This window comes from Bos indicus x Bos taurus, chromosome 8 (genome assembly GCF_003369695.1).
Source record: "Bos indicus x Bos taurus breed Angus x Brahman F1 hybrid chromosome 8, Bos_hybrid_MaternalHap_v2.0, whole genome shotgun sequence".
In the NCBI taxonomy this organism is placed as follows: domain Eukaryota; kingdom Metazoa; phylum Chordata; class Mammalia; order Artiodactyla; family Bovidae; genus Bos; species Bos indicus x Bos taurus.
The window spans coordinates 84,342,012-84,363,996 of record NC_040083.1 but is presented as its reverse complement, the minus strand read 5'-3'; the positions used below and the strand labels follow the sequence as shown (position 1 = coordinate 84,363,996).

The window sequence follows — 21,985 nt, the reverse complement described above, 5'->3', positions numbered from 1 at the left end:
TCTTGATGCAGCCATGTTTGTCAATACCATCTCCAACCAAAGGCCGCCTGTGCTTCTCTTGAGACCTAGTCACTTGCAGCTTACCTACGCTGTTCTCCTCCCATGCACATGCAGTCCCTCTAAGCCAGGGCTATCAGCTTTACTCCCATGTCCCCATGAGTCCCAGTGCAGAGCCCAGAGCCCCAAATGCTAAAGGGACACAGATGAGCTTTCTCTAACACTGAGCCACATGCATGAGCATACCTGCTTCCCTGGGCCATCTGCATGGGGCTCTACTCCCATGCCTGGGCTCCCTTCCTGCCTCTGTACACCCCATGTGCAACACTAGTGTTTTCCCATTCATAAAACAACATGATAACCACGCTGCCTTCTTCATGGGGGCTCTGCAAGGCAGGCAGCAAGCATTGGTGAACAGAGCTGGTGGCAGCGCTGTTTGCATTAAGACTGGGACACTGTGTGGCCATGGAACTGAAGCTTAGGAGAGACATCATTGCCTGATGTGTTGGGGAGACCCCTGCTTGCATGGTCCTGCCCTCGGGCCTGCCCACCAACCCATTGTGGGGGCTTCTTTGAGAGTGGTGTTTGAGTGTGCACCCTGCTACTGGCACCAGTAAGTGATGTAAGTAAGTGATGGCCCTATGGACCTCCAATACCCTCAGAGGAGGGCCCTGCAGCCCCTGATACCTGGTACAGGAAGGTGACCTACCTTGGCTGGATCCATGTCAACCTTAGAAGGGTTGTTCTCAGGGTCTGGCTCCTCACTGCTCCCCTCGCCTGCATCGCTATCAGCCTCCTCCTGTGGAGACTTGCTGCCCAGGGCTGTTCCCGGGTGTGGCCCTTTGATGATGGTACCTGGGCCCGCCTCGCCGCTGTCCTCACAGAAGTGCTCGCTGACCACGCTGCAGGATGGGCTGTCTATCCCGCTGTCCCGGTTAGGGATCTTAGAGCTGCTCGCCTCACCCACTGAGCTCATGTCCCCAGCAGAGGCCTGGCTGCCAGGGCTCCCAGAGGCAAGCTCCCCGTGGTGAGTTCCAGGCCCGACAGGGAGCGCTGGGAGCTTCCCTGGGTCTGTGCTTGGTTGCTCCAGGGAGGAGTTATTAGGCCCAGCATCTGGCTCCTCCATGGTGGCACTGGGGGCCGAGGGTGTTGAGGACCCCCTTCCTGGCTCCATCCTCAAAGCTGAGTTCTCTGATCTCTGTGAGGGGCTGGCTGGGGGCTTCCTGTCAGGGAGAAATGAGTGCAGTCAATGCCAGCTGGGCTGTGGACCAGCCCCCAGGGAGGGCCCTCTGGAGAAAGTCAACATGCAGCTGCACTTGAGCACCCCTGTCACCCTCAGCTGGTTTTCGGGCAATGGCAAATACAAAGCATTTTGTTTTAAAAATTAATCTCTTCATAAAGAAAGAAGGAAGAGAGAGAGGGATGGAGGGAGGGAGAGAGGGAGAAAGAAAGAGAAAAAGAGACAAAGGAAGGAAGGAGGAAGAAAGGAAAGAAAAAAGAGGGTGAAAGAAAAAGACAGGAGAGGGAGGAATGAATCCTGTATCATGAAGCTACCTGCTCCTCGATGAATTAGAAATAAACGCATAAAATAATAGCAGTAGCCATCTTGGGCACAGTGGATCTGGTCTGCACCCTGCTCTGGCATCCGTGACACTATCCTCAAGGTAGCTCTGAGGTGAGGCAGGATCCCCATCAGGACCCTCCCTCAATATCACTGTAGATATTCTGTCTGACAGGTGACCTGACACTTTCCAGAGACCCAGGGGCTGAGGAGCCTGGATCTTGGTCCCAAATTCCTCCTGCTGCTGCGTTTACGCACTGGGGCTGTTTCATGCTCTCACATGGTGCCTCTTCTGGAAAACCTTGTGGAGGAAACGCCCCTTCGAGTGTCAGTCAGTCAAGTGTCAGACCTGCACAGAGAGGGTCAAAGGTGAGACTAGACTGCAGGAGACTGAGATCCCCCCAAATCTTCTACTTGAAGAGTGGAGCTGCAGAGGAGTCAGGGACCAGGAACAGCAGCCACTTATTCCTGGGCAACAGGTGGGTTACCTGAGGCTGGCAGACTCCACAGGGCACTGAGGTGAAGGGCAGGTGCCAGGCTCCCTGCCAGCTGCTTTCTGGGTCCTTTGGGTTGGCCAGCCGAGGCCTTGCACGAGACTGAGGGGGGGCAGGATTTGCTGAAAATCTTTTTCTTGCCCAGCAGTTTTGAAGTGGAGCAGTTCACGAGGTTCTGAAAAAAAAAAGGTGAAAAGAGAACGTTAACCACGTCCTCCACTGGCACAGAGCAACCTGGGTGACAGACCTAGTTCTCCAGGGAGAAGATGAAAGGGCAGCTTCAGGCCACCGCTCAGTGCAGGGGACCCCTGAGCAGGTCGTAGAGGCCTATGGGTGGATGGAGCATGGCTGATTCCCTGGCCCCCAGCCCAGGGAAACATGTACGACAACGGCCGTGGCATGTAGCAGCTTCTACTGCTGCTGCTACGACTGCTAAGTCGCTTCAGTCGTGTCCGACTCTGTGCGACCCCATAGACGGCAGCCCACCAGGCTCCCCCATCCCTGGGATTCTCCAGGCAAGAACACTGGAGTGGGTTGCCATTTCCTTCTCCAATGCATGAAAGTGAAAAGTGAAAGTGAAGTCGCTCAGTCGTGTCCGACTAGTAGCGACCCCATGGACTGCAGCCTACCAGGGTCCTCCGTCCATGGGATTTTCCAGGCAAGAGTACTGGAGTGGCTTGCCATTGCCTCTAGGGCTGGCTTAAAACTGGGGCCAGAATTGAGCTTGTCCCCAGCCATGCCATGACTCAGGGAGAAAGGGTCCCTTCGAGTGTGCAGTGCCATCATGACTGAGGGGACCCAGCAGGCCCTCCCAGACACATGCACTCCTTGTGCTCACAGTCACAGGCAATCAACTGCTGTCAGTGGCTTCTTCACACATGGTCTTCCTCCCTCACTAAACAAAATAAAGAACCATCAGTGGAGGCACAGGTCCCCCTCCCCTCCAGACACACAATCAAAAAGGTGTCCTGAAGCCTGACCCTTGGCCACCCATGCAACAGAAGGGCCTCCTGGCAGAGTGTGCTCAGAAGAGAAGTGTGACCCACCTCTGCACGCACATGGCCTTGAGGGCTGGTGAGGCCCCAGAAGCCAAGCAAAGATCCAGCCCCTGTGGGTCTCCTGCCCTCTTGTCTCCCAGTGTAATCAGATTTCTTCTGAGTCAAGTGACTCCAAAATCAGTGCAGGGTGCACATTTAGTATTGCTACCGCCACATTCCTCAAGAACTTAATGGGGAGGAATATCAATATTTCTAAACAGAAAATGCATGCTTTGCCGCATTCTTCTCATAGCACAGAAGATAATCTCCAGTTTCCAGAAATCAGACATGACACAGCAGTAAAAATATGCCAGATGGAATTCAGGCCACACACTCAGCTTTGGCATGTCTAATGCCGCCATCCGGTGCCAGGTTGAGCCTGCTGCAATCACACCTCAGGGCCTCCTGGTTCTGGTCAAGATTGAATAAACTGGAGCTACTCTCTCACCTGAAACAACTAAATCATGGATAAAGCACACAAAACAGCAGTTTGAGAGACACCTTACAGCAGGCAGCAAAGGGCAGTGCTTCTGAAGGTGGAAACATGTGCAGTGAGCCCTCCGTCACCCCAACTTTCTGCCTGGAGAAGGGGATCCCAGGTCGACCCCTGAGTGAGGAGACAGACCTGGGCATCCAGGAACACCAAAGCAGCTGGACGTCACAGGGTAGAGGGCTAGAGAGAGATCTGCAGTGAGGGAACACGGAGACTGACGGGGGCCCTCGGGATAGCTCAGTGCGTGTGCAAGGGAACTACAAGACTTGAGAGAGAACTACCAGAGAGGATCAGAGGGAACGCCAACTCAGGCTCACACAAGGCAGGGAGTAAGCCTGTTTCCACCAGCCAGACTGAAAACCCCAGTACCCACAGGGACTTAGCTAACTTGGAAGGGTCTTGCCTCAGTGTGGGTGCATAATTAGCCCCACAGTGAGCTCTACTCAGGTCCCACCTAACAGACACTGACGAATTTTAACAGGCAAGTCCCTCTGTTAACAAGCAACTTAATAGCATCGCTAAACAATGCTCCAGAGCAATTATGGAAGCACAGACATATTCAGAATCTAATAAGGTGAAATCTACAGTGTCTGGAATCCAACCAAAAATTACCAGACATAGAGGGCAGATACACACAACCCACAGTGAGGAGGAAAAGTCAATGAATTGAAATTGACCCATATCTGATACAGATGCTAGAATTAGCAGACAAGGTCTTTAAGACAGCAGCAGTACCTGCTGTATATTCAAAAGGTCAGCAGAGACAATGGAAAATAAAAAAAGATGCATATCCAATTTCTAAAGATGGAAACCACAAGATGTGAGATCAAAACCCCCTGGAAGGGACTGATGGCAGATTAGATATTAAAGAAGAAAAATTAGTGAGTTTGGAGAGACTATAGAAGCTTTCTAAAATGAAAGAGAGAGAATGAATTGTGAGATGCAGAAAAACTATGAACAGCATAATATGTGTGTAACCAGAATACATATGTGGAGTGTTAAAAAAGGAGTGAGCTTGAAAAATACTTGAGAAAAAAAAATGACCAAAGTTGATATCAATTCTACACAAGCCTTTGGATCACTGAGGGGAAAAGGAAATACTTCTCAATAATAAGGATGAATCTAGAAAAAATTATTTCAAGTGAAAAAAAGACAAAGAAAAAGGTGTCTACTTGTTTTTCCATTTACATAGAATTCTAGGAAATGTACCCTAACATGTGATGCCAGAAAGCAGACCAGGATGTTGCCTGGATGGAGGGGTAGGTGCGGTGTGGGGGTTACAATGGAACACAAGGAAGCCTTGCAGAGTTGACAGATGTGCTCATCACATGTGTGTGTGTACGTGTGTGTATGTTGGAACATCCAATCGTACGTCTTAAACATGAAGTTAATTGTATGCTGACTATACTTCAGGGAAGGTGATACCTCTGAGTTACACAGACTTGGTGAGTTGCTAACATTCACCAGTGTCATTTTCCTTGTTACAGAAGGGACAATGAACTATGCAAAGAACAGTGGTAAGGAGGTGTGGCAGGCCCAGAGCCTGGGGAGGCTGCAGCAGCCTGGCTTCCCTGGATCCCCATCAAGGAGAGGAATTGTACCCTTTCTCTGGAGGTCCTTCAGGTGTGGCCATCTTACCTTCCAAGGGTTTTTGTGCAAGGGCAGCTGATCAAGGCTTGGCCAGACTGGGAAACCCAGGGCTCGGCATAAAGATGCCCTCCAGGGAGCAGAGTACCTGGTGGAGGGCGGTTCTGGTTGCAGAAGAGCTGAGACCACCCTCTAATCTGACTAGGAAGCTGCAGGGTACAGCCCGCAGCCTCAGCTGGTCTCCCTTTCTAAGGCCAAGGTGAGCACAGGACAGGCCAGTCCAGTTATAGCCTCCCCTCCTCACAGCTCAGAGGAGCGGAGGGCTGAGGGAGGGTTAGGGTCGAGGACACACACGTGCAAGGGTGCCCACCACACACACACATGTAAACACACACACTTACACACATGCACATGCACACACAGACACACATAAACATACATCCAATTACACACACACACATACTCCATGTGTCTGGGGACATGCTGAGCGCTTTTGTATGCTTGCTCAGTTGTAGTCACCAAGGTGGGTGACATTCCATGTCTCAGACAAGGATGCCAAAGCTGATCCTGACCATGTGGCCTAGGGGAATCAGCACCCAGGAGCTGAGTCTACCAGACATGCTGCTCTGAACCCCCTGGACTGGGTTCCAGGCTCATTCTGACATGCCCAAGGCCAAAGATGTAAAACCATGCAGGAGCCAAGGAGCATTTGTCATTTCTGTCTTCCCAGCCACTCACCTCTCTCTTTGAAGCCCCGAGCTCTCTGAGCTGAGAGAGCCCAGCTACTGAACTCAGCCCAGGGCCCAGTGCCCCTGACACCCAAGGCTGCCACCAGCCAGTATCAAAGGCCCCAAACCTGGGACCAGGAGAGGTGTGGGGACTGGAGAAGTACAGAGAAATTAAATGTGCCCCACTACCGAGTGCATTGTGCAGCCAATGGATAGGGTGGCAGGAGGGGTGTGGTCCCTGCCCTGGAGTCCCCAAACTGCTTGGCAGCTGCCTGAGACAGGCAGGGATAGTCCTGCATACGGGCCACAATTCCGCTCCACCTGACGCTGGACGTCCCCACTACGGATACAGTGCAGGAGCTCCCACTAAAATCAACACTATGCCCATCTCACTTGCTGCCTGTCACCTGGTACCTTGGAGGCCCCAGGTGGGCAGGCATCTCCGCAGCTTTGTCACTGACATGGCTTAGTAGCCCCTGAACATGGGGCCCCAGATGACAGCTATCAGCAGCCATCAGACATATGAGCCTGAGAGGAAGCCTTTGAAACAGTTCTAGCCCTGACTGGCTACAGTCCCAGAGAAACCCTGAATGAGGGCCACTGGAATGCACCCCACCAGTCCCAGAATCGTGAGAGATGATAGTGCTCAGTGGGGTGGTTGGTTACGTGAAGGAGGTAATCCAAATAGTACTGAGAGCACCATGGGGCAATACAAGAAACTGCTATGCTGCACACACCTACATGCAGGTTGCAGGCTGGGGGATAAGGCTGCAGAAACCTACAAGGCTCTATCAGCAGTGACAAAGGTCTGGTTGTGCAGGCCCTGCCAGATGCAACAATCGATGGCATGTCTGCAAAGCTGTTCCATGACCCAGAGGTGCCTGCACTCCAGAGTTAGGATCCAGAAGCACAATACTTGTCTTGGGGCCTCAGCCTAGGAAATGCTCTGGCTGGTACAGTCTGTGGTCTCCATCCTGTGTGCTGAGAACCCAGACATGGACACAGACACTGGGGTGCCATATGCTTCAAAATTCAGTGGGGGTCAATGGGACTTCAAGGCAGGATGGGGCTAGCAGAGCGAGGAGGAAAGGAGACTGGTCAACAGCACTGGACCCAACAACAGTCCCACAAAGGTTCTTAAAGCCCGAGGCAGCACACAACACTCTACCTCCAACTGGCTATATCATCGCTTTTTAGTGGTCCTAACAGACAAAGATGGGCAGGACACCTCACCAGGCTGATGACCTCCAGCCATTAGCATCACCTGAAGCTCCTAGTTCCCCATCACAGGGCCTGTTCAGCTACAGTAGGAGTTGGCAAAATCACACAATGAGTCCAGTAGTGATGACATGTGCCCAGAGCTGAGTTAACAGAAGTTCAGCGAAAGCAAGCCCAAGAACGCACTGGGTACAGTGTAAGGAGCTGTGACTAGAAGGCCCACGTGCAGAGCTGCGCTGTATGCAGGCAGGTGTGTCTGGGAAACAGATCACTGTGATGTTTCTTTCTCTCTTCTTTGGCCGTGCTGCATGGCATGAGGGATTTCAGTTCACCAACCCAGGCTCCAAACCATGCCCCCTGCAGTGAAAGCGTGGAGTCTTAACCACTGGACTGCCAGGGAAGTCCCTGTACTGCTTCAACTTAATCTTTTTGCTTATGTATATATTTACTATTCTTCTTTATTTCCTTTTTTTTTTCTATTTTTAAATTTTTATGTTTATTTCTGATTCATATTTTGTTTCTGTTTTTACTTTTATCTAGAAGGAGAACAAATATAAATACTACAGACACTATGCATTGCCATACATCAAAAGCAACTACAGAAATAAAACCACAACCTTGGAAATAAAAAGTAAAATCCTTTCTTGCATAGGCAGCTAGATGTATGATAAAGCAAGTAGAATCCCAGGAGTGAGCACTGCAAAATTATTGGAGCTTTGCTGTATTTTTAAAATGTTTTATAATAAAGTTTTTTGGGAAAAGAGTTTATCCCCACAGCATCCAAGATCCCTAGGCCCACACTCAGGATGAGGCAACAGGGGCTCCTTGTTCCATTCTGACCTCTCCCATGGGGCACCCTGGGCTCACAAATATTCCACTCTACTTTTGATTGTGTTTAAAATTTTTATTTAAAAAAGCAATGAATCAAAATGGATAAGAACTTTCCAACAGCTTCCAGTTGATACTGAAAACCCTAACACAGACATGACTCTGCCTCTCCCTCCACACTGAGCCACTTTGGGGGGCTTTCAAGGCCCTCCCTCTGGAGGAACAGCCTAGCCCAGCTCCCCGCGCTCATTCCCTGCTCTGTGATAGGCCTTCCTCAGAAGAGAACCCCCTCCTCCATAGCTCCCACCTGCCAGGCTCACCCACACCTCCCCACTCCACTCCCCGCCGGCTGCAGACCACACAGGTGGAAATCTTACCTCCTTCGTGTGGTCTGCCACCTGGCAAATAGCAGGGCTCAGTAAGCATGTTCAGTGAGTAAGTGAATAGATGAATTTGAATCAGCACGTCAGTTTTATTTCCTTCTAATATGTACTTTTACATAGCCCTACAAAAATATGCTTTAGTCAAGTCCAAATTTTTGAAAATACAAAATGCAAATCAAGATTACAGAAGGTTAAACTCCATCTCCTACCGTCCGTCACTTGACAGCCCCACATCATCTCATCTAACTGCACAGTGACCCTGTCAGGTAATTACAGTGAAACGGAGGCCTAGATGGTGGATTCACCTCCCCAAAGCCGCATGGCTGTACCAGCAAGAGCTCTGTGTCCTGGGCACCAAGGGGCTCCAAGTAGCCCCCACAAAACCCCGTAGAACTGATGTACAAGGTAGGTTACCATCCACTTCACTGGGAACCTAGGCAACCAGTCATCACCACCACACACAGGGGCTCAGACAGGGGACAGGAACCCAGACAGAGGAAACAGCATCCTAAGTAGAGGGAACAATATCTCAGACAGAGAGAGCAGTATCACAGGCAGAGGGACCAGTGTCCCAGACAGAGGGAAGGGCACAAAGCAAACAAGAGTGAGTCATGCCATCTGAAGAGGTGGCAGTGTGCCTAGGTGTGTGAGCCCAGAGGGGAGGGGACAGGATTTGGGGGTTGGAGCCAGGATGGATCTCATAGCTGTAGGCAGCCAGGGGTCATGCAGGTGAGCGACACCCCATTCAGGTTTGGGTTTCACATCTGTGCTATGGTCAATACTGCTTGAAGGTTACATTTTTACTCCCAGGCTCATCCCCTTTTCCATGGACCTGTTTCCTCATCTGTCAGTGGGGTCATCAGAGCCCACCTGGAGCAGATGGCAAAGATGCAGCAAGACAAGTGCTCCTGGCACTTGACCGTGATCCTGGTGTACTCCTGGAGACTCTTCTGTGATCATTGTTCTGAGTCCAGCAACAACCCCCACCCTCGGCTCTCAAGGGGCTCAGGGCAGAAAGGCCTCACCTTTCCTCTGGGGCCTTGCTCAACACCTCATCTCAGCTCTAACCTCAACAGACCTACTGCAGTCTAGGCTTCTGTGTGTGCAGAGCATAGAGTCCTGTCCAGCTTTGGGGGCCACTGCATATTCAGAGGTGCTGGTTTTGTGTGGAAACAGACGTCAGCGCAAGTTGCGGAACCAGGGCCTTGGCCTCCTGCAACTACCCAGCCGAAGACAAACCACTTCCTCCCCTCAGCACCCAGCCCCACCCAGCCCCAGGGCCACTTGCCAATCAAATTTTCAGGCTCCAAAGGTTTGAGTTTGGGCCCAGGTTGTCAGCTTACAGTCCATGGTCTTGGGCAAGTGATGGGCCTCAGTTTCTCTGTGGCCCTCAGCTTCCTCTCCTAAAAGAGTGGTGGAGCAAAGTCACTGTGGGACTTGTCTGAGGACTAGTGTGAGTAACAGCAGAGCTTCCCTGAGCACACCCAGCCTCCCAGGGCTGTGCTCACCTCTGGAGCCTGGTACCACTCAGATCCCACTTCACATATGGGAAAGTTGGGTGGTAGAATCAGTGGCCCATAGTCACAGAGCTGGGGGAGGGACTGCAAGCCAAATGTCCCCGTGGGCCATGAACATCACCAGGATACCAGCTACCTGCTGCCACATACTCCTCGGTTCCCTCCTCCAGTGAAAACCCCAGACCCATCTTTCCACCTCCCAAGGGGAATCCATAGCACCTCACTGACCCCGAGAAACTGTAAACGGGCTGATGGTCTGCAATCAGAGGGACTCCCACACTGCAAACGCCACAGGGTCCTGGGAGCCTAGTGCTCTGGGTACAGTCGTGCCCTAGAACATGCCCCCTCAGTACAACCAGCACAAACACAGCTGCCTCTGGTACCCCATGGCTGCCCATCACCCTCCCCGATGTCAAGGTGGCCTGGCCACCTCCCCGAGGTCAAGGTGGCCTGGCCACCACCCTGCACTCTCTGGGCACAGTATGAGGTTCGGAAGAGGCCCTGACAGGCTCAGTCTTCCCTCCTAGCAGCCCATCATAGACAGGCCCTGTCAGGACCTAAAATGCAGATTGCAGCGGAATCTTCTGAAGCCCCACAGTCTCTAGGGACTGTGTTTGGGACCACTTATCCTTCTTCCATAGGTCCAGTCTATTCGGGGACCCCGGCCCTCAAGTTCATCTTTGCTAGAGTCTAAACTGCCACAGGACACTCAGCAGTGTGCTCACTCACTGCTCAACGACTTGCTACAAATCATGCCAGAGGCACCACAGGAAGACAAAAGGGACACAAGACACTGCTCGGCGCCACCACGGCAGCTTCCTGCCTTAGAGACATCCGACCCCAAATGACTACTGCTCTGAACTTTCCCTGACCCCAGAAGTGCCCCTTAAGGGACCAGCAGAGGCTCTCTGGGCTGGCAAAGACCCCAGAGCCAGCACCACTCACCTGTCTTCTGTGGCGCACGTACTTCTCTCCAGGACTGACTTCAGGCAGCAGCAAAACACAACTTCCTTTTGCTGGTTTTCGCAATATGGGTCACTAAACGACAGTGCATTTGCATTTCCGCACTGGTTCTTCCCTTCCCTCACATACAAAAAGATACAGCCCCAACCGGCTGGAATGCTGTCCGAGGACCAGGCGATGCTGGCCGCAAGGTGGGTTAAAGTTTAACCGACTGCTCTGCGTGCCCCAAGTGGTTCCGGGTGTGGAGGCTACAGCCGTCCTGCCTCTGCCTCTATCTGTTTTTCTAAGCAGACTTCCAGGTGCCCGTCTCTCAAACCTTCAGAGAGGGGGCACTCAGTGGGTATCTAGTGGGTTCAGTGCCTGAGTTGGAGAATGCAATGGCACCCCACTCCAGTACTCTTGCCTGGAAAGTCCCATGGATGGAGGAGCATGGTAGGCTGCAGTCCATGGGGTCGCTAAGGGTCAGACACGACTGAGCGACTTCACTTTCACTTTTCACTTTCATGCATTGGTGGAGGAAATGGCAACCCACTCCAGTGTTGTTGCCTGGAGAATCCCAGGGATGAGGGAGCCAGGTGGGCTGCCGTCTATGGGGTCGCACAGAGTCGGACACGATTGAAGTGCCTTAGCAGCAGCAGCAGCAGCAGCAGTGCCTGAGTAGTGGGGTTGGCTCCAGACCATACAGGCTGTGGCTCCTAGATCAAAGAAAAGGCCCAATGGGCCACCAGAGGCTTTCTTGAATTTTCTTGGATGGGAACAATGAAAATGGCCATAAACTATTGGAAAATTGAAAGTGGATTGTTTCAAGGTGCTCCCAGGGGTGAAGCCAGTCGCCACCCCCACCCCAATTTCCTGAGGAAACCTGTTCCATATTTGATGATCTGGCTGCTCCAGCCAGATCCAGCCCTTCCTAGCACCTACAGAGAGGGCTCCATGACTTTTAGAGTGAAAAGTAAATATATGAAGATACAAGATTGCTGCAAGGCTTAGACCACAAATTCTGGTCCAGTTTAAATGATGGATTCTTCATCCAGCCTTATATGTTTTTTAAAAAGCAAAGAGATTTCTCTGGACCTTGGTTTCCTTGTTGTATGGGGGTCACAATAGAGCCCCCTCAGAGGCAGTACCTCACACACAGGGACCATGTGAGTATAACGAATGAGACCATTGAAGGGGCCAGTTAATGAGATAATTTCTCCAGTCCACACTGACCCCCCTTGGCAGACCACACAGCCATGTTTCTCCATGGGTTTCCAAGGGATGCCCACACCAGCTGGAGAGGGGATTTGCTTCCACCCTCTGTTCTTCTAAATATTTACCAGTTGTTTGGAAGGGGGTAGTCTGAGAGATGCTACCCACTTTCACCTCCAGATAGTCTTCCTTTCAACCAAAGACGAAGAATTCTACGACTAAGACACTGATAAGCTCTTGCTCACCTCCATGACTCGTTGCAGTGAAATCCACCATGTGCCAGGCCCTACGGATAGGACCACCTTGGACCCAGGTCCAGCTCCAGAATACATGAGTGCATCTTCTCCAGGAATCTGAAGACCAACGTTAAGATAAGTTCCACCTGGCCCCCAGCCATTACTGTGGACTCAGAGCAGCTCAGTCAGCAGGTGATGGAAAAGAGGGCAGCCTATGTCTCAGGGGTACCTGGTTTCATATCCTGGCTGATGGGGTGTGTCACCTCCATACATCACTAAGCCCCTTGGAGCCCCAATTCTTCTCATAAAATTGAGATAATACAGGATGCGTGGTTGGAGTTTTGTGAAGAAAGAGAGCCTGGCCTGGGGTAGATCAATTATCCAAGTGCTTCCAGTCCAGGCTGGCAAGGACAGTGCCTGCCACCATCACCCAGCACAGCCCTTCCCCTTGTTGACATCCCTAAGGCAGAAGACTGGCAAGGGGACCTCATCAGGACCTGGAGACCCAAGCCCAGATCTCTGCTGTACAGAAATGGCCCAAGAAGGCAGAGATGAAGCCTGGCAGCACAGCAGCAGACCAAGTGTAATGATCCATGGGTCATGTGGTGGTGGAATACGCTGAAAAGAAGAACGGGGGTAAAGTGCCCTCTCATCCTGGGTGGGGGAGGAGATTCTCCACCGGGATGTGGCTGACCCCCTCCAACAAGAAGCATGTTTGTGGCAGCCATGCCCCAAGAGGGATCTTGGTGACCCTGCTCTGCTGCAGCTGTGCCCACTTTGAATAGGGTTGATGCAGTAATGCAGTCAATAGGACACCACAGAAATATCAAGGGTAACTTCTGAGGCCAGGTCAGTCACCACACTGCAGCTTCTGCCTTTCTCTCTTGGGGTACTTACTCTGGGGGAGCCAGCCACCATATCATGATGATGCTCAAGCTGCTCTGCGGAGAGCCCCATGTGGGGAGGAGCTGGGCCCTCAGCCAACAGCCAGCACCAACTTGCCATGAGGTCGTGAATCACCTGGAAGGGCACCCCTGGCCCCAGTCAAGTCTTTGGGTAAGACTACGACCTCACTAAAGTCTCTAAGCCAGAGACAAACTGTACCAAAATTCCTGACTCACCAAAACTGAGTTGGTAAGTGTTCTCTTATGTCACTCAGTTTTGGACATTTCATTAGGCAATAGATCCGTTATGCAATGATATGAAATGGTCATCAGGAAATGCACACAGGGTGACTTATGGTCAGGGGGCATCAGCCCAAAGTGAAGAGATGACTGCAGGGTATTAACGGCACACCGTCCTATTTCTCTATCCAATTATTCCATTAATGACCCGGTGGTTCAAACTGTGTCCTCATCCCTGAAGGGTTCCCTGGTAACAATGGTGAAGGCTCTGCCATTCACTCTCCATGACCCTGAATAGCTTCATGAGTCAGAGGCTCTTCAGCGGAAGGCCAGGTTCCCCAAACAGCATCCCTCTGCCCATCCATCCTCCCCCAAGCTGCTTGCCACACAGGAAGCAGCGCTGATCATGAGGGCTCTCCCACATGGTCCCTGCTTTGCCCCCAGAAACTCCCAGCCCCACCTAGCACAACAGCTGGCAAAGACTGAGGGACAGCCCATCCAAGGAAGGCAGAGGAACCCTGAAAGCTGTCACTAAAAGGGAACTTGTGTAATCAAAGGCTGGGGAGAGTAGGTGAGCAGAGACCTTTCTACCAGGGAAGTATCCATTCATTTCACTCAAGAGGTGATCCAAAGGGAGAGAGCCCCAAGCCAGCCAAGAGAAACTGGTCTGGGGGACGGTGAATGGGGCCCAGCCCATATCCTGACGTGGGGCTGCTGGTTAGCGCCCAAGCCCACACAGAGGAGGATACGACAGTCTCTTGGAATAAGGGACTGGTCAGAGAGGAACCCTGGAAGATCTCATGATTTGACTTCTTCTGTGTTATGATTCCTACTCATCTTGTGTGAAACTCATAGAATTTAAGCTACATTAAATAACTCAAGATGCAGTCACAGTGGCAAATGTGAATTTCCGTATTAGTTGTTTTGAATGTACAACATAGGACTCTGAGTGTCTAAGTGTAATACATCGAGAGTGTCAACAGAGATAAGGCACTTGTTTGGTAGCATCCTAGGAAAGACTGGGAACAGAAGGGGTGACTTTGACTCCATATATTTGACTCCATATACTTTGACTCCATATATTTGTTTGATAGAGACAAGACCCCCGGAGTAACTGTTACACCTACTGACTGACTGACTTCTTAAAAGCTCAGACCACTAAGCCAAATGACTTAATGCCCCTTTGCTGGAGGACCCAAGTCCACACTGCTGAGTGCTGTTCCAGATGGCCCTGCCAGAGGCTCTGCAGGAGGAAAGCCACTTCCCACTCATGCTTGGTCAAGGGACCCACTGCTGGCCCAGAGACTGATGCTCATGCTGAGATACCTCCTTCCGGGACTTTCTCCTGGAGTGATTTGTTACCCCCTTTCCTATTTTTTCCCTACTTTGACTAAACTGTGTTGTAACCTGATGGTGTGCAATAAGCTGAGTGACTTGTGAGGTGAGTGTTGGTTGCATTTTGTGTGCCTCCAATCCTGTGATTGTTACCTGGCCTTACTGCTGTGCCCTCAACAAACAGGTCTGCACAAAGAACAGTGGAAAGAGTGAAGAAAGAGACCTTGGGTGGTAAAATCTAGGGTTTATGGAGTCTCTCCATATATTTGTTTATCTCTCTGTATATTAGTTTCCTGCTCAAACCTGAACTCCATGATTCACTGTTTACTCCAGGAGTGTATACACCTGTTGTGTCCCAGCTCAAGGGACACAGAGGTCATCCAAAACGGGTATTTTTATAGTATAGGATATTAAACATAAAACAGCCACATATAGTTGTGTCTTATCCGCACTTATTTGAGCGTGAGGAATATGGAGCAGTACTGAGAGTGAAGTGACCACATCTTATTACTCCCAACCTCCCCTGTGGATGGTGGGCTGTGTTGCCAGCCCTGGGCAATGGGAATGACATGCTCCCTTCAGGCGTGGCCTCTCAAAAAATGTTCTCAAAATCTTCCAGTTTGCTCTTCCCCATATGCCAGGCAAATGCACAGAAGTTGGGCCAGTAGCCATCAGATGAAGGGGACTGGACTCCAGACTGTCGACGAGCTAAGCTGGACTGTGTCTCCCATAACTCCTTCTCTGTGGGGACGTGAGTTAGGGATGGTCACAGGGGAAATTTGCACAATATCTGGGAGATGAAAGTGAAGCAATGCCTCCCTTTCTGAAGGTCACTGTGATTAGATGAGAGAGACCCAAACAAGAGCCCTAGAAGATTCCAGTTCATCCCAGTCCTCTCTGCTCTCTGTCCAGCTCTACATCTCCCAAACAATCACCAGTGCCCCTTCATGGTTCTTGTCTGCTGGTACCCCTGCCAGCAGACCCTTCTCTCCTAGCTGGTATTTACTAAGCACATACCTGAGCCAGATTCCGCCTGGACTGGATTTGTGAGAAACTTGGCACCCATTGGCCCACCCCAAATGCTGCTCAGAATCAGATCAACTGCCAGGGTCCTTTGATCATGCAGAAGTTTCACTGGCTGTGGACATCTGATGGCCCCAGAACATGCAGAATCAAACATGTGGTCAAGCTTCACTGAGGTTTTCCTGCAGACAGGGGACAACAAAAGCACTAGCTCCGGGCAAAAATCACCTCTCACCTGTACTGTATGTGGCACTGAGCTTTGAGATCATAACTGAGCCCATATGAGATTCTGAAGATGTTTAAGACGCTTTTCCGTGGGAACAAATTCAGATTTTACTCACGGTTACCAGCAATGGAAAAGCGCCTGCTAGAAAAGGGGAGGCCTAGCCCACCCACATACATTCTGAGTGGGCACTCAAATATCTCAAATCCTCTGACCATAGCAGGGTAGAGAACAGAGGCTCCAGTTTCCTTGTCACCAGGAAGCGGCAGGGCTGGGAGTAGCTCCATCCTCTCGCCTGTACTGATCAGAGCTGAACTAGCTCTTGCTGTCCTGCAGTACTGTAGGTGTAAGCAGCCTCTCCTGGGACACTCTTGTGAGCTATCAGATGTCCATTCTGGACCATGGGCATTGAACAATCACTGCTTTGGTACTAGGAAACTTGGAATACACCCGGGGCAGCCACTCTTCTGGATGGTCCAAGAGCTGTCAGCTCCACTGTTCTCCCATCAGAGACCCTACTCTCAGCATTGCTACTGGCCCCCTGTATGTGCCCCCTCACCTCCGCCCCACAGTCCCCCTGTGTCCTTGGGGATCAGAACCACACAGTCAATACCACTTCAGCGTCCCTGATGGGGTATCCTCTGCCATCACAGTGACCCAGAGCGGGCATCAGCAAATCCCTTCTAACGAGCCAGGCAGCAGGCAGCTCCTACTGCACAGCAGTGCAAAACCAAGAAAAGGGCCTGCAAAGTCTGACCAACAGGGGAAAGTACCATTGTTCCAGCACATTTAGAAATTTTGTCAGAACACTGAAAATCTCTCACTGTTGCTATAAATATAGAAAGATGAAAAATAGTAAAACCAACATTTATTCATTATGTTGTGCTGCTGCTGCTAAGTCACTTCAGTCGTGTCTGACTCTGTGCAACCCCATAGATGGCAGCCCACCAGGCTCCCCCGTCCCTGGGATTCTCCAGGCAAGAACACTGGAGTGGGTTGCCATTTCCTTCTCCAATGCATGAAAGTGAAAAGTGAAAGGGAAGTCCCTCAGTCGGGTCTGACTCTTCACAATCCCATGCCATTAAAAACATTAAGAATTAAGGTGCTTTATTTCTTCATATAAAAAGTTACATTGTTAAAAAAAAAAAACTTATAAAAAGAGAAACTAATTCTCTCTTCAATTGCTCAATCTGTTACAATTGCTCTGTTGTAACAAATGTACCACTCTGGTGGGAGAGGTTGTTAATGGAAAGCTATGCACCACTACCTTGTTGATGAGAAAGCTATGTATGTTCAGGGGCGGGGAATATATTGGAATATCCCTTTTCCCTCTTAACAGTGCTGTGAAAGTAAAACCAGTCTAAATTTTTTTTAAATTTAAAAATCCAATATAGTAAATAAAATATGATACCCCAGATTGAATGCTGGTGAAATCTGACTACAAACTGTAGTTTGTAGTATTCTACCAATGCCAATTTCTTGACAAATGGAACCTGGTTTTGTAGATGCCCATGTTGTGGCAAGCTGGGTGAAGGGTATAGGAATTTATATTATCTTTTCAGCTTGTCTGTACATCTAAAACTATTCCATAATCTAGGGATTATAAATTCAGTACTGAATATTTTAATGAGATGGAACAATCCTGTTGTAAGGCCATGAGAAAGTTAGCTTTCTCTCAAAATCTTGTCTCTTATGACATTTCGCATTCTAAATAACTATCTGGTTCATGTGTCAGTGAGGCAGCAGGAAAGACAAAAGGATGATAAAAAAACAGCTACCAAATGTAAAGCAATGTATTTACTGTTAATTTGACTCAACCTAAATTTGGTTTTATTGCAAAATGGTTCAATTTTTTAATTTTTTTAAGATTCAGATGGCTGATCTGATCTGCCATCAGATGAGCCACTATCATTTGGGCCAGATGAGGATGCTGTGAAATGATTCAGAACCCAATAGCTCTGGGCAAAGGTTAGGAACAGATAATCACAGAAAAGGAGAAGTGGCTCCACCTCACATGTAATGAGGGAACTACAGATTACAGCTACAACTGTGATAACTTTCTTCCCAGTTAGACGGGCAAAGACTGAGGGAGGAGGGAAGTGAGGCCTGGGAGGAGGCTTTTTCCACCTGGCTGGTGGGAGAGTGAAACGGCACATCTGCCCTTTGACCTGGCATTCACCTCTCTGATGAATGCGGGCATTCTGCAGGCACAGTTCTGCAGACACACCTGCACAAGTACAGCAGCCTGCGTCAGGCTGCTAAGAGGAAGGCTGGAAACAACCAAGACCCACCTAGGAGGGACCTGCTGGTAAACCACGTGGCCACCTGCCAACTGCAGAGGGGAATTTGCACAATGAGGGGGATCCGGCAAAACTGCCTTAAAGGACGATGCAGCTAGTCACTAAAATGGAATGACCAGAGCCTGAGTGACACAAGAGGAAGTCTCTAGCCACAAAATGTTCCATCTGTGAGCTCTGAAAGTTTTTTTTTTTTTTTGAAGATGGTTCTGACCGAAAAAAGTCTGCCTATATATACAGAGAGAAAGAGGGATTAAATATGGGAAAATGTTGACACTTGCTGAATCAATTCTTATAATTTTTCTGTAAATTTGAAAATGTTTAAAAGCAGTTTAAAATGGGCTGTCTATACAGAACAAGAGGAAAGGGATGGATGAAGATGGGGTAGGAGTGAGATTTCTCTTGTATCATTTTATTTTTCTAGCCATATAATCATTGTAGCCATTTTTTCATTTAATCACTTTCTTAGAATAAGATAATTAAAACAAACAAACGAATTCTACTTCCTCATATGGTTCGTCTCCATGACAAAGCACAGAAGCAAGACATGAGATAGCACTCCAGAGGCACCAAACACTGGAGGTCGACTTGGAAAGGGGCAGTATAGGGCCTGGGGTGCACCATTCCCCTGCTCCGCACCATCTTGGGGAAAGCAGTCTGGAGCCTCGACCAAAACAAGGATGGCAACACACAGCTTATACCTCCTCCCACCCAGCCGTGCCCACTCCAGGTGTCAATCCTTCATGCTCACACAGATGAGAAAGGACATGCAGTACAGTCATAATTGTAATAGGTGAAAATTGGAGGTGTTCTGGATGTCCACCAACAGAGAACTAGTTCAATAGATTACCGCAGCACAGGTCTTACTATAAAATATAAAATGATTTAATTTATTAAGTAAAATGATTACTATAATAATATTAAATTCAAAATCAAGACACTGTGATGATATTGGCATTGTTGTTATTCAGTCAGCAACAAAAGAGTTGTTTGACTCTTTGCGACCCCATGGACTACAGCACGCTGGGCTTCTCTGTCCTTCACTCTCTCCCAGCATATTGGCATACAGATAGAGAAGTAGGTCAATGGAACAGAATAGAGTCCAGAAATGGACTCACATTCACTTGGTCAGCTGATTTTCAGTGAAAGTGCCATCAGCTGTCAATGAGAAAGGAAAACCCTCTCAACAAGCTGGACTAATTGGTTATCTATATGGAAAAATGAACCTTAACTCACCACTCACACCACACATGTGAAAATAACTAGAAGTGAATCACAGTCTTAACTGCAAACACCAAAACTAAAACTGAATAGGAGAAAACATACATGCATTCGAAATAAGCAACAATGTCTTAGGCTAGAAAAGACACTAGCCATACAATAAAAACTTGACAAATGAACTTCATCAACATGAACAACCTGTGCTCATCAAAAGGCTCCCTAACCAGAAGGGAAAGAGACACGTGTACCCCAATGTTCATCGCAGCACTGTTTATAATAGCCAGGACATGGAAGCAACCTAGATGTCCATCAGCAGATGAATGGATAAGAAAGCTGTGGTACATATACACAATGGAGTATTACTCAGCCATTAAAAAGAATACATTTGAATCAGTTCTAATGAGGTGGATGAAACTGGAGCCTATTATACAGAGTGAAGTAAGCCAGAAGGAAAAACATAAATACAGTATACTAACGCATATATATGGAATTTAGGAAGATGGTAACAATAACCTGGTGTACGAGACAGCAAAAGAGACACTGATGTATAGAACAGTCTTATGGACTCTGTGGGAGAGGGAGAGGGTGGGAAGATTTGGGAGAATGACATTGAAACATGTAAAATATCATGTAAGAAACGAGTTGCCAGTCCAGGTTCGACACACGATACTGGATGCTTGGGGCTAGTGCACTGGGATGACCCAGAGGGATGGTATGGGGAGGGAGGAGGGAGGAGGGTTCAGGATGGGGAACACATGTATACCTGTGGTGGATTCATTTTGATATTTGGCAAAACTAATACAATTATGTAAAGTTTAAAAATAAAATAAAATTAAAAATTAAAAAAAAATAAAAAAGTAATATGGATGATATTGAAAATAAAAAAAAAAGAAAATGAAAAGGCAAGTCATAAACAGAAAGAAAATATTTGTAATACATCTACCTGACAAATGACTTGTATCCAGACTATTTAAAGAATTCCTACAAAGACAGTATGGAGATTCCTCAAAAAACTGAGAGTAGAACTACCATATGACCCAGCAATCCCACTACTTAGCATATATCCTGAGGAAACCAAAATTGAAAAAGGCACATGTACCCCAATGTTTGCTGCAGCACCATTTACAATAGCTAGGATATGGAAGCAACCTAGATGTCCATCATCAGATGAATGGATAAAGAAGCTGTGGTACATATATACAATGGAATATTACTCAGCCATAAAAAGGAATGCATTTGAGTCAGTTCTGATAAGGTGGATGAACCTAGAGCCTATTATACAGAGTGAAGTAAGTCAGAAAGAGAAAAACAAATATTGTATTAGTTTAGTTCAATCACTCAGTTGTGTCCGACTCTTTGCAACCCCATGAATCACAGCACGCCAGGGCTCCCTGTCCGTCACCAACTCCCAGAGTCTACTCAAACTCATGTCCATCGAGTCAGTGATGCCATCCAGCCATCTCATCCTCTGTCATCCCCTTTTCCTCCTGCTCCCAATCCCTCCCAGCATCAGGGTCTTTTCCAATGAGTCAACTCTTCGCATGAGGTGGCCAAAGTATTGGAGTTTCAACTTTAGCATCAGTCCTTCCAGTGAACACCCAGGACTGATCTCCTTTAGAATGGACTGGTTAGACCTCCTTGCAGTCCAAGGGACTCTCAAGAGTCTTCTCCAACACCACAGTTCAAAAGCATCAATTCTTTACGTTTCTCTTGTTTGATATAGATAGCAGCCTTTGGTTCTATCACTAGCATTGCAAGTAAAAAGAAAAAAAAAATTAAAAAAAAAAAAGCATCAATTCTTGGCACTCAGCTTTCTTCACAGTCTCATACCCATACGTGACCACTGGAAAAACCATAGCCTTGACTAGACGGACCTTTATTGGCAAAGAAATGTCTCTGCTTTTCAATATGCTATCTAGGTTGGTCATAACTTTCCCTTCAAGGAGTAAGTGTCTTTTAATTTCATGGCTGCAATCACCATCTGCAGTGATTTTGGAGCCCCCAAAAATAAAGTCTGACACTGTTTCCACTGTTTCCCCATCTATTTCCCATGAAGTAACACACATATATGGAATCTAGAAAGATGGTACAGATGAACCTATTTACAGGACAACAATGGAGACAGACATAGAGAACAGACTTATGGACACAGGTCGGCAGTGGGGGAGGAAGGACAGGTTGGGACAAATGGAGAGAGTAACATGGAAGCATATATACTACCATGTGTAAAACAGATAACTAATGGGAATTTACTGTATGACTCAGGGAACTCAAACTGGAGCTCTGTAACAACCTAGAGGAGTGGGATGGGGGGTGGAGGTGGGAAGGAGGTTAAAGAGGGAGGGATCACATGTATATCTATGACTGACTCGTGTTAATGTATGGCAGAGGTCAACACAATATTGTGAAGCAATTTTCCTTCAGCTAATGGTAAGTTAAAAGAAAAAAAAAAAGATTCCTACAAATCAAATAAGAAAAAAAGGCAAGTGATCTAATGAAAACAATTTTTTGAGGAAAGACTAAAGTAAG

The 21,985-nt window shown here is 48.5% G+C and overlaps 1 protein-coding gene across 8 annotated transcripts in view; it reads right to left on the bottom strand.

Annotated features, from left to right (window-relative positions):
• FGD3 (FYVE, RhoGEF and PH domain containing 3) overlaps positions 1-21,985 on the bottom strand; it is a 65,526-nt gene that overhangs the window by 30,769 nt on the left and 12,772 nt on the right. Inside the window, exons 1-4 of one of the 8 annotated variants that reach the window (XR_003512353.1) lie at positions 10,789-11,006; positions 2,047-2,227; positions 1,817-1,907; positions 707-1,220 (exon numbers count right to left, since the gene is read on the bottom strand). Coding sequence is in view for 7 of the 8 variants with exons in the window: in XM_027550322.1 (XP_027406123.1) it covers positions 707-1,220; positions 1,817-1,830 (528 nt within the window). In the remaining variant the exon portion in view is untranslated. Of the gene's footprint in view, positions 1-706; positions 1,221-1,816; positions 1,908-2,046; positions 2,228-10,788; positions 11,007-21,985 lie in introns of those variants that run through there. The other 7 variants (XM_027550322.1, XM_027550314.1, XM_027550317.1 and 4 more) reach the window with 7 other exon arrangements.